The sequence below is a fragment of the Anguilla anguilla genome, chromosome 1 (assembly GCF_013347855.1).
Source record: "Anguilla anguilla isolate fAngAng1 chromosome 1, fAngAng1.pri, whole genome shotgun sequence".
Classification (NCBI taxonomy): domain Eukaryota; kingdom Metazoa; phylum Chordata; class Actinopteri; order Anguilliformes; family Anguillidae; genus Anguilla; species Anguilla anguilla.
In genome coordinates this window covers 2,617,021-2,629,531 of record NC_049201.1, presented here as the reverse complement: position 1 = coordinate 2,629,531, position 12,511 = coordinate 2,617,021, and the positions used below count along the sequence as shown (strand labels likewise).

At 55.7% G+C, this 12,511-nt stretch overlaps 1 protein-coding gene across 2 annotated transcripts in view; it reads right to left on the bottom strand.

The window, feature by feature from the left end:
- stk40 (serine/threonine kinase 40) overlaps positions 1 to 12,511 on the bottom strand; it is a 31,055-nt gene that overhangs the window by 8,615 nt on the left and 9,929 nt on the right. For both annotated transcript variants that reach the window (XM_035430622.1, XM_035430619.1), the window contains exons 5-8: positions 9,920 to 10,144; positions 8,428 to 8,480; positions 3,279 to 3,394; positions 508 to 652 (exon numbers count right to left, since the gene is read on the bottom strand). In XM_035430622.1, the coding sequence (XP_035286513.1) occupies positions 508 to 652; positions 3,279 to 3,394; positions 8,428 to 8,480; positions 9,920 to 10,144 (539 nt within the window). The remainder of the gene's footprint in view (positions 1 to 507; positions 653 to 3,278; positions 3,395 to 8,427; positions 8,481 to 9,919; positions 10,145 to 12,511) is intronic.

Genomic DNA, 12,511 nt, shown 5'->3' with positions numbered 1-12,511 from the left:
TAGGTTAGAGAGTATAGAGTACAGGTGGTATAGTACATGAGTGGTATACGTACTCTGGAATGCTGTAGGTTAGAGAGCATAGAGTACAGGTGGTATAGTACATGAGTGGTATACGTACTCTGGAATGCTGTAGGTTAGAGAGCATAGAGTACAGGTGGAATAGTACATGAGTGGTATACGTACTCTGGAACGCTGTAGGTTAGAGGGTATAGAGTATAGGGGTATAGTACAGAAGTGGTATACGTACTCTGGAACGCTGTAGGTTAGAGGGTATAGAGTATAGGTGGTATAGTACATGAGTGGTATACATACTCTGGAATGCTGCAGGTTAGAGGGTATAGAGTATAGGTGGTATAGTACAGGAGCGGTATACGTACTCTGGAACGCTGTAGGTTAGAGAGTATAGAGTATAGGTGGTATAGTACAGGAGCGGTATACATACTCTGGAATGCTGCAGGTTAGAGGGTATAGAGTACAGGTGGTATAGTACATGAGTGGTATACGTACTCTGGAATGCTGTACTCTGCGGCTTTGATCTTGCGGAAGAGCTCTTGAGGTATGCTGTCGTAGAAGGGGAATTGGCCGTACAGCATGGTGAACAGCACCACCCCCAGGGCCCACATGTCGCTGGGTTTCCCACGGTACGGGCGGCCTGCAGGCAGAGAGAGAGAGAGAGAGAGACCACGCGGGACAGTCAGAGACAGCCACCGCACACGCACCAAACACAGCCGACGCACGCGACCGCACACGCACCAAACACAGCCGACGCACACCAAACACACAGCACGCACGGCACAATCAGAGCCAGCGACCGCACACACACACACCAAACACAGCCGACGCACACCAAACACACAGCACGCACGGCACAATCAGAGCCAGCGACCGCACACACACACACACCAAACACAGCCGACGCACGCGACCGCACACGCACCAAACACAGCCGACGCACACCAAACACACAGCACGCACGGCACAATCAGAGCCAGCCACCGCACACACACACACACCAAACACAGCCGACGCACGCGACCGCACACGCACCAAACACAGCCGACGCACACCAAACACACAGCACGCACGGCACAATCAGAGCCAGCGACCGCACACACACACACACCAAACACAGCCGACGCACGCAGCCACCCCCAAACCTAAAGGCTCAAAAGAAATGACTGACAGGGTGCCCCTGAGTGACAGCTGGCCTCCACACAGGCGCCCAGCTGCCGAGCCTCAGTCAAACACAGCGGCACTTTATTTTGGGTTTCAGGAGAGGAGCCCGTGTGGCCAACCATCCGCAAGGACACCTATCTGAACCCGTAACCACGGCGCCCGGCACTGCGCTTCGAGGGATTTCATTGGGCGGTCTTAACCGACGCTTTGCGGGAAAATAGAGAGGGAGGGTGGGGGGGAAAAAAAAACTAGGTGAGTTTACAGAAGTGTGCAGAGCGCACCATCGGCAGACTCTACCTGTAAACAACCAATCGGACGCGGCGTTTGTTTTGTTGTGCTTTCCTGGCGACTCGCGGGACAATCCCGTGACCAGGACTTTCCGCCGCGTTCCGAATGCGGCTGGGGAGGGGGAGGAGTACCAGTAAAGGAAGAGAAAGAGAGAAAGGGAGAGAGAGAGAGAGAGAGAGAGAGAGAGAGAGAGAGCGAGAGAGAGAGAGCGAGAGAAAGAGAGAAAGGGAGAGAGAGAGAGAGAGCGAGAGAGAGAGAGCGAGAGAAAGAGAGAAAGGGAGAGAGAGAGAGGAAGAGGGAGAGAGAGACAGAGAAAGAGAGAGAAAGAGTGAGAGAGAGAAAGAGTGAGAGAGAGACAGAGAGAGGGAGAGAAAGAGAGAGCGAGCGAGAGGGAGAGAAAGAGAGAGACAGAGAGAGGGAGAGAAAGAGAGAGCGAGCGAGAGGGAGAGAAAGAGAGAGCGAGCGAGAGGGAGAGAAAGAGAGTGAAAGAGAGTGAGGGAGAGTGAGGGAGAGATTGCAGTTGAGTTGAGGAGAAGCGGAGCAGCATGGGAGTAGCTTCCCCTTGATGACTCAGCGCTGTGACTCACCGGGTGGCTATGCATCGCGCCCCGCTCACGTTCGGCCGACGCAGCGCTGGCTCTTATCTCAGCCTTTCACACGGAAACACGAAGAGGAAAAAAAACCCCAAAAACAATCTGTTCTTTTCGCGCAAACTGAGGAGGGAGGTTCGGGCGAGTTCAGCAAGGCCCCCCCCCCCCGAGCTCACGCGCGCGTACGAACGGACCGAGGCGTCCCACGCAGATCAGCAACACGGGAGCGCCTCCCGCCGTCCGCCAGCGGCACAGCGGCCTTCTCAGACGGCGAGAAGCGACGCGGGACGTTACTGTTTAACCGAAAGCCTCAGGAAGTCTATACATCTGCACAGAAGTAACACACCTTAGTCCCCCCCCCCATAATCGAGATCTTAAGTTGGCAAATATATCAATATCCAAAAACAATGTTTGTGCAACATGAACAAGTGTAACTGTCAGATCTGTTTTGTTTTTTTTTGTATTTGCATTTGCTAGTTTAACAAAAGGCTTAGCCGGCATTTTCCAGCCCACTTCCTGGATTTGTGAAACCCCGGTTGCCCAACTTCTTGACAGGAAAGTGAAACGCAGTTCGCCCCTCGAAGCGAGATTATGCAAGGCCTGGCTCGAACGCTTCCTGGTAGGAACCTGTGTGAACTTCCCTGACTCTTCCCGAAAAGGAACCACTTTGCTGAACTCTCGTTTCCCTCAGTGCCCTGTAATACCGTCGTGCGGTGCTCCACAGGACCCGCAGTGCTCAGCGCAGTTCTGCTTCCTGCACGATTCCCCACCGTCATTACAAGATTCATTTTCATTTTGTCAAAACACAAACGTTAAATAAATAAATGTTCTGTGTACACGCTCAGTTATCGCAGTGCTCTGGTACACACATTTAGAATTTTTAGTTTTGACATCTAACCCTAGCCAAGGTTCATACCCCCCACCCCCAAAACACACACACACACACACACACACAGAATAAAGACACACAAAACAGGAAAAAGCCAGCAAATAAGAAAACGAGTGTAGAGTGTAGCTGGTGCTGAACAGGTGGGTCACGACAGCACTGAATAACAGGCCTGGTGACTCACTGTGTGCTCGCCAGAGTAATGATAGCAGTTAGAATAAATGGGGGTGAAGACACTTACCTCCGCCCCCCGCCCCCGCCCTCCCTAGCCCCCCCCCCCCCCCCCCCCCCCGCCGCGCCCTCACCCTCGCACCCACACCCCCCCCGCCCCTCCTCACCGCTCAGTACGTCCGGGCTGATGTAGGCAGGACTGCCCCGCTGGTCTTTCAGAAGGTCATCCTCGCTCACCAGATGCTTCCCCAGGCAGAAGTTGGTGATGGTGATTCTGTGTGTCCTGCAGCACACGGACGGAGAAGAGGGTGAGGGCGCAAACCTTCGCAAAACACGTCGTAGCTAGCGCAGCTGAAGCGCACATCTAAAATGGCGGCACCGGTTTCAGGCAAGACGCCTGAAGCATGACAACAGAAGAAGTGAACGGAAGCGGATGCTTCACAGATGAAGGCATTCGCTCCAGCACAAAGACGGGCTCCCCAGACACGGCCTTCAGGGGGCGCTGTCAGAACACCGTCTTTGAGCCGCAGCTGCTAAACGCAACCCAGGAGAATCTAACCATTATCAGGACACTGCCCTTCTCAAGAAGATCGGACAATCAAACTGGTGCAACTGTTCAGAGGTCAGAGATCAGAGGTCATCTCAAGCCCAGCCCTGACGGCCGTAGCGAGCTGCTTAATTACAGCGACATCGTTCGTCGCCCAGGTCAAAGCGAGGGCCTCCCTTCCGAACCGGAGCGCCAAGCCAAGCGAGCGAAGGCCAGGGCCGTCCAATCAGCTCAGAGCACGGCAGGGCGGGGAACGAATCAAAAAACACCATCAAAAAAAAAAGAAGAAGAATGAGACAAAGAGAAAGAAAAGGAGAGAGGAAGGGCAGAGCGGTCTGTGGTCCTGGGTAAACACTGGCAGGGGGTGAGGGGGGGGTGGGGGGGTAAGTGGTGCCAGTTCAGGGTTCGGCACAAACGAGTGAGTCAGCGTGCGGCTCCGCTCTGGCTCCCCGGTGACTCACCGCTCCACGCAGAGCAGCGATATCGCTTCCACCGCCCGAGCGCAGGGCTGGGGAACGCAGGGCTGGGGAACGCACGCACGCAGCCGCGCGGACACTCGCACGCAACACACTCGCACACGCACGCAACACACACACACACAACACACTCGCACACGCACGCAACACACACACACACACAACACACTCGCTCGCCCACACACACACACACAACACACTCACTCGCTCACACACACACAACACACTCGCTCGCTCACACACACACACAACACACTCGCTCGCTCACACACGCACGCAACACACTCGCTCGCTCACACACGCACGCAACACACTCGCTCGCTCACACGCAAGCACATACGCTTGCACTAGGACACACAAACACGCATGCGCTCAGTCACGCGCAAGCTCACACACTCGCACTCGGAAACACACACACCGATACGCAAACTTAAATTGCATACACACTCGCACCTTTCCCAGGGCAGAGGCAGCCCTACTCACAGCGCTCGTCTCTGAACCCTTTTCCCAAGGCGAGGGAAACGCACGCACTCACAGACATCGCTCTACTTTACTCTGTTTAAAGGCAGCTGCTGGAGGACCAGACATCCCACAACACCCTCTCCTCCTGTAATGTAACGTAATGTAAGGCTGGTGTTCCTGAGCGGGACGTCCCGTGTCTGCAGAGAGAGGGGGGCTCCTGCTCCTCTGCCCAGCCTTTCCTCCGCCACTTCCTGTTTGCTGAGAATTAATGCCATTCCAGCCCCGCCCCCCTACAGGGGGAGGGGCCCCACTCCAGCTCTACTTCCTGGTCATGTGACCCTCCCCCCTTCCAGCTCTTTACCGTAGTACACAGGAAGCCAAACAGATCCCAAAAGGCAACCCTCCCACACCCTCCCCAAAACCCGGAGAGGGTCAAGCCTGGGGCAGTTTTCTAGTCTTCTCTGCTCTGCTTCTGCACCTAATATAGACTAAACTGGAGCACAGGCTTTTCATGTTTACTATTTTTAAAAGCTCTCTCGCTCTCTCCCTCTCTGCCTCAGACACAGGAGAGCGTGAGGCAGCACAGCTCCACGTGGGGAAAAAACCTCCAGCTTCAGCAAAACGGGCAGCGGTTATCCCCAGAGACGAGCTGGCGGGTTCCCCAAAAACTCACTCTGACGGGTTCCCCATAAACTCACTCTGACGGGTTCCCCATAAACTCACTCTGGTGGGTTCCCCATAAACCCATTCTGGCGGGTTTGGCGACGCTTGTTATGCAGGAATTTCACGCGGCGTTCCACGCGGGGCTACGGGCCGAGGACGGACGGAAGCCGAGCAGCTGCGTGCAGGCATGTGTGTGCATGCCTGCGGTACACATACATGTGCGTGAGGTACATGTGCGTGGACTCATGAGACAGATGTGTGTGTGTGAGTGTGTGCACACGCGTGCGTGCAGTGCTTGTGTGTGTGTGTGTGTGTGTGTGTGCATGCGCGTGTGTGCAGTGCTTGTGTGTGTGTGTGTGTGTGTGTGTGTGTGTCTGCACACGCGTGTGTGCAGTGTTTGTGTACGTGTGCACGCACGTGTGTGGCGGTATCAGGGCGCGTTTGGAAAGCCTGAGTCTTGTCGGGCCAGCGGGAAGCCGCTACTGACAGCAAAGGAAGCGCCGCGCGACGACAGACAGCACTGGCACACGCACGGTAACGCGGGGCGACGGGGGGGAACCCTGGCACACACACGGTAACGCGGGGCGATGGGGGGGGGACCCTGGCACACACACGGTAATGCAGGGCGACGAGGGGGGGGTGGGGAACCCTGGCACACACACGGTAACGCGGGGCGACGAGGGGGGGGGTGGGGAACCCTGGCACACACACGGTAACGCGGGGCGACGGGGGGGAACCCTGGCACACGCACGGTAACGCGGGGCGACGAGGGGGCGTCTGACACACGCACGGTAACGCGGGGCGACGGGGGGGGGGGCTAGTGGGGAACCCTGGCACACAAACAGTGCGTCAGGCGTCCATCTTCCCTCTCTCCCTCAGATCCTGCACCCGCCAGACAGCCGTGGAGAATTCGTTTAAAACGCGCCTCTCCAAGAATCTCACTCTGGCCCCTCAGAACCTTCCACCACCGCCACACGAGAACTGCGCTCAGGGGCTTAGGCTCCTGGTGAGAGAGTCCGGGATCGGGAACACGCCTCAGGACAGGCGACGCACAAAGAATTCGGGGAGGTGAATTCACCACCAGGGTTCACTCTTCCAACCAGGTCCTGGAGGGCCACAGGGGCTGCTGGTTTTCATGTAACCAAACAATTTAAGCACCAGGCAAAAACAAAAACCAGCAAAGCCTGTAGCTCTCCGGGACCAGGGCTGGCCTCTCTAACCTATGTGGAGGGGTCAGGGGTCAGGGGTCAGGGTGGGGGGAGCTTTAATTTGCAGGAGCAGCACATTACGCATACAGCTCCGGAGGAACAGAAATTTGGGCTCATTTTGGGAGATGAGCGAAAAGGAAAGGAAGAGAGAGAGGAAGGGAAAGGAAGAGAAGCAGTGGGAAATAAGAAAATTTTTTTTAAAAAAGAGAGAATTAGAAATGTTACAATTGTATTTACTACAACTAGCATAATTATGATAGTGTGATCACTGAAAAAGAGAATCCTGTGTGTGCAGAGAAAGAGAGAGAGAGAGAGAGAAAACACCCTGCATACTGTGAGAATGTGACTGCTTGGGAGGGGGGGGGGAGGTGAGAGAAAGCGAAAGGGGAGAGATTGAAAGAGTGAGAGAAAGACAGATGGAAGGGAGGAGAAAGGTTTAGAAAGTGCCCTGTACACTGCGTGAATGAGAAAACAGGGAGGGGGGGTGAGAGAGAATGAGAGACTAACTCTGGGGGAGGGAGGGAGGGAGAGAGAGAGAGAGAGGAAGAGAGGGGGAGGGAGAGAGAGAGTGTGCTCGGTACACTGTGTGAATGTGTACAGTTAGAGGAAGGCAGAGAGAGAGAGAGAGAGAAAGAGGGGGAGGGAGAGAGGCGGAGGGAGAGAGGGAGGGGGAGGGAGAGAGGGAGAGTAAACACACACTTGCGTCAGCGCTCTGGGTGACTCAGCCCTGAGCTATGGACCTGCTGGCTTCAGACCGAGATCTGGGACTCAGTGTACCACCGTCCCTGTGCGTCCCCACCAGGGTCCTCACAACACAGGACCCCGCCGTGTGTGTGTGTGTGTAGTGCGTGTGCGTGCGTGCGTGTGTGTAGTGCGGGTGTGTGTGTGTGTGTAGTGCGTGCGTGCATGTGTGTGCATGTATGTGTTTGTGTGTGTGTGTGTGTGCATGCGTGTGTGTGTGTGCATGTGTGTGTGTGTGCATGTGTGCGCGCGCGTGTGTGTGAGCATGTGTGTGTGTGTGTGTGTGTGTGTGTGCGCGCGCGCGTGCGCGTGTGTGTGTGTGTGTGAGCATGTGTGTGTGTGTGTGTGTGCATGCGTACACTCCCTCACTCTGCAGTGTTCCCCAGCTCAGCTCTCATGCATCCATCACTCTGCACTGTGCGCCCCCCCCCCCCCCCCGACAACACAGAGAACCCTGCCTCCAGGCCGCACGGAAGCTTCTAGATTTTACCCCACATTCAGCGCAAAGCATGGGGGAGCGGCACGGCCCCCCAGGGCTGACCCCAAAGTGCCCCCCCCCCCCCCCGCCCGCGGGACGAGGCGGACTCCTAAAAAGCGCTCCGCTCGGTGACCTGAAACGCCCCCGTCCTGTCAGAGGGGCGGAGCAAGGCACCATCTGAATTTGGTTACGTCCCGTTCCCCATCCACAACAGCCGAAGCCGCCAGCGTGAGTCACCCGACGCCATGGCGACGGCGGGCTGAGGTCTCCCCGCGCCTCCCAGCCGAACCCGACCCAGACTCAGCAGCGGGGGGGGAGACTGGGGGACGAGGGCAGAGATCTGCTGACAGGGGTGGGGGGACGGGGAGCAGGGAATTTTGACCTGGGGTGTGCACCACAGGGCTCTCATACACGCTGAGCTCACAGTGAGCTGTGTCTGCTCCGCTACGTTTCGGGGCACAGTGTAGCGTAGTGGTTAGGGAACTGGGCATGTCATCCAGAGGTTGCAGGTTTGATTCCCACAAGAGGCACTGCAGCTGTAACCCGGAGCAGAACGGAGAAAAGCCAGCTCCAGTAAACACCCGGCTGGGTAAAGGGAGTGCGTGTGTGTGTGTGTGTGTGTGTGTGTGTGTGTTAGGAACGCAAGCTGTCGATAAGACTCTGCTCAATGCCGAAAAACAGACATGACTGTGTTACCATCATCAGAGGAAACCGGAGCTCAAACGGAGAGACAGTGCCTACCTTTTGTTTAGCACCATGTTCCCCAGTTTCAAGTCTCGGTGAACAATGTTCTTCTGCAGAAAGAGAGAGAGAGGGAAGGAGGGATAGAGAGAGAGAGAGAGAGGGAAGGAGGGAGGGAAGGAGGGACAGAGAGAGAGGGAGAGGGAGAGGGAGGGAAGGAGGGACAGAGAGAGAGAGAGGGAGAGGGAAGGAAGGAGGGACAGAGAGAGAGAGGTCAAGTCAGTTCACACAAAAAACGCATCACACAGAAGAAGGCGGGGTTTAATTGAGGACACAAAACAAACTCACACCTGCGCCTCTCTCTCTCACTCTCTCACTCTCTCTCTCCTTTCACGCACCATGTTCCCACGGCCCAGGGCAACCTCACACCGCTACACCGCTAGAGTCGCGTGGACTCTCATCCTCACGTTTAAATCATAATTAAATCCTCTAATTCCTTCCCCTGTCTTGGCTAACGTGCTTCGGCTACTTCAGCACCACGAGGATTACAACGGAAAAAAAAGAGTTCCTTTTGGCAAAGAACTTCAGCTCACAGGGTGCACTTGTTAATGAGGTACAGACGCACCCCTGTGAGCCTTTCAATTTTTAATTAGCAACCAGATAAATTATCATTATGGAAGTTTGTCTGGTCATGGTCCCAGAATCGCTCTTTTCTGTAAAATGCCTACAGTTGTGACTGCAATGTCCATTACATTAGTTTTAGTCATTTAAAAAGCAGTCTTGAGCAGGATAATTTAAAGGACATAAAAAATGTGGCAAAGAGAAGTTATTACTGCTCTAATGCTCTAATGTTTAAATGAGCTCAATCAAACCGGCAGTAATCAGGGTCAGAAAATGCTTTTTCACTTCCCCCTTCAGCCAGCTTTCCAGAAACAAATCCTCCTTTTCACGGAACATCTTTGGATTCTTTATGCTCCTGCTGTTGGGACACGCCCCTGGTCAATGTTCACAGCATTGTGAGTTCTGTTCCTCATTTCACTTCTGGCCTCCTTGCATGAGCGGTAATAGAGAGATAATTATCTGACGAGATGCAGCTGCGTAATCCACTTCCTGTTTCCTACCGCGCTGGGTTAAGTGGTCGGTCAGTACCCGAGGTCGCCGCGTCTCTGGGGTTCTGCTGTGCGTGTGTGAGTGTGTGTGTGTGTGTGTGTGTGCGTGCCTGTGTCTTTGTGTGTGTGTGTGCACGCGTGTGTGTGTGCCTGTGTGTGTGTGTGTGTGTGCGTGCGTGCGTGTGTGTGTGCCTGTGTCTGTGCCTGTGTCTTTGTGTGTGTGTGTGTGTGTGACAGCAGCGTGGGAGTGTGACCTTGTGCAGCGCCTCCACCACGAGCACCAGGTCGTAGAAGGTGTGTGTGTGCATGTGTGCGTGTGTGCGTGTGTCCTATGCAGTAACAGGGAACGGTAGGAGGCCTGGCCAGTTGGGAGCGTGCGTGTGTGTGCGTGCGTGCGTGCGTGTATCAGCAGCGTGGGGGTGTGTGTGTGCGTGCGTGCGTACCTTGTGCAGCGCCTCCACCACGCGCACCACGTCGTAGAAGATGACGATGGTCTCGCGCTCGCTCAGGCGCTTCTCCTTGATGACGTAATGCTGCAGGTTGATCAGGTCGGCCGTCTTGTCGCTGAAGTCGTGGGCGCACAGGCAGTCCAGCACCAGGCAGATGCGCTTCTTCATCCGCCGGACCCTGCTGGAGTCCGGGTCCTCCACCATCTCGTAGGCCCGGTCCTGGGGGGGGGGGGGGGGGAGGCTTTCATTTAGACACGCGAGACATACGCGGAACAGTACACGATTTAACTGTTGTGATGAGTCATCACAGCGATTGTGCTCTGAGGTTTACAGGTTTCCGTGTGCTTTCCCCAAAATGCAATGGTTTCTCTGCTGATAATGCGGCATTGAGCCGAACTGAAGTGAAACTGAGGAGAGAGAGAGAGAGAGAGAGAGGGAGAGGGAGAGGGAACGAGAGAGAAACAGACAGAGGGAGAGAGCAAGCGAGAGAGAAAGTGGCAGACAGAGGAAGTGAGAGCGAGAGAGAGAGACTATCAGTCAGTCAGTACTCATCCCATCCATTTCTTTCCCATGCAAATATCCAAAGCCGGGTCGTTCCTTTCTAAAGGAGTTCATGTTTTCATGACAAAGGAGAACAGATCATTCACCAACTGTCCAATCAAAAGGCTTAAAAGAGGAGGGTGATCACCAGGCACCTATTGTCTACCATTAGGTAACGGTGGCGGTGTGTATGGGTGTGCGTGTGCGCGTGTGTGTGGCGCTTTGGTTATGTATGAGTGGGGGGGGGGGGGGAGGTGAAATCACTGCACCCCCTCTCTGTAGCCACTTCAGGCAGCCCGGCGCTAACCCTTCTGCTGATTCCCCGTAGCGACCGCGATCGGCGGTCTGCAGCCCAGTCCGTTTACCCGCCATTACCGCGCCCCCCCCCCCCCCCCCCCCCCCGCCTGCTCGGAGACGGTTTCCACAACAACCAATCAATACAGGAGCCGGCGTGAATGAATCACCGCGGCACTTCAACCGGGGAGGGAATCGAAAAACAAGTCCGACCCCTCGGCTGGAAAAACGAGAATGAAAGGGGGAAGAGAGAAGAGAGGAGACAAACGAGTGGCGTGACTCACGCGGGAGGACTGGCGGCTCGCGGGGGGGGGGGGGGGGATTCGCCGAGAGCCCGACGGAGAGCGAGCCGACTCTCGCCCCTGGGGCAGGGGGGCGTCCGCCTGGGGCACCCCGTTATAAAAGGGCCCGGAGCAGGAGGCAGGAGAACATGCAGGTCCCCCCCCCCCGGCCCTCCCCCGGAAAGGGACTCGAGCCCAGATCCAACCGCTAAACGACAGAACAACCGACCGAGACGGCGGTAAAAACGCTCACCCCCCCGAGGTGGGGGTCACGGGGAGGGCACCCCCCCCGACCCCTCTACCCGTCCCACCCCAAAAAAAAAGGACACAAGCAGCTGCTGTGTGTGTATCCACAAACTTACACCGCAACTGTGATTGTGTGATGATTTCGGCAGAAAAAAAAAAATTCCAGGAAGCGTTACTGCTGACCCAACGGGGTTCACAAACACAGTTATGAAAACACTTCCTGAACACCGCGAAACAGAACCAAACAAACCAGGCTGGCTGCATGATTCACAGGAATCAGGAGCACAGGCCATTTCTTCTTCTCCTTTTCTCTTCTTTCGCTTTCATGGGTGGGGGGGGGGCAGGGGTGGGGGGGTGCGCTGCAAACCGTGCTGCTGAACACAATGGAGCCCAACGCGGTTTCCTCTTCAGGGTCCCCAGTTTCCACGGTGACAGTACCAGGAGCAGTCAGTCTCAGAGCTCAGACTCAGAGCTCAGTCTGTCTCAGAGCTCAGTCACAGAGCTCAGTCTCAGTCTGTCTCAGTCTCAGAGCTCAGTCTGTCTCAGAGCTCAGTCACAGAGCTCAGTCTCAGTCTGTCTCAGTCTCAGAGCTCAGTCTGTCTCAGAGCTCAATCACAGAGCTCAGTCTGTCTCAGTCTGTCTCAGTCTCAGAGCTCAGTCAGTCTCAGTCTCAGAGTTCAGTCTCAGAGCTCAGTCTGTCTCAGTCACAGAGATCAGTCTCAGTCTCTCAGTCTCAGAGCTCAGTCTTATTCTGTCTCAGTCTCAGAGCTCAGTCTTAGTCTGTCTCAGAGCTCAGTCTCAGAGCTCAGTCTCAGAGCTCAGTCTCAGAGCTCAGTCTCAGAGCTCAGTCTCAGAGCTCAGTCACAGTCTCAGTCTCTCAGTCTCAGAGCTCAGTCTTATTCTGTCTCAGTCTCAGAGCTCAGTCTCAGAGCTCAGTCAGTCTCAGTCTCAGAGCTCAGTCACAGGGGCTGAGGTGATCAGTTCTGGCTCTGCCGTTCCTCCCTACGGCAGCAGTGGGGGGGGGGGGGGGTGAGTGCGCTCAGACCGCTCAGCTTCTTCAGGAGTTTCAGAGCTAAAGCAGTGCCGCGCGGCGTTACCGTAGCAACGCCTCACGGCGTCAGGCTCCGCCCTTCAGCTCTGGCCGCGTTGTGTAAACCAGCGCCGGTCCACTCCTTTATCGGACCGCAGCGAAAGCACACGCCCGCCAAGAGGACACGCCGTACTG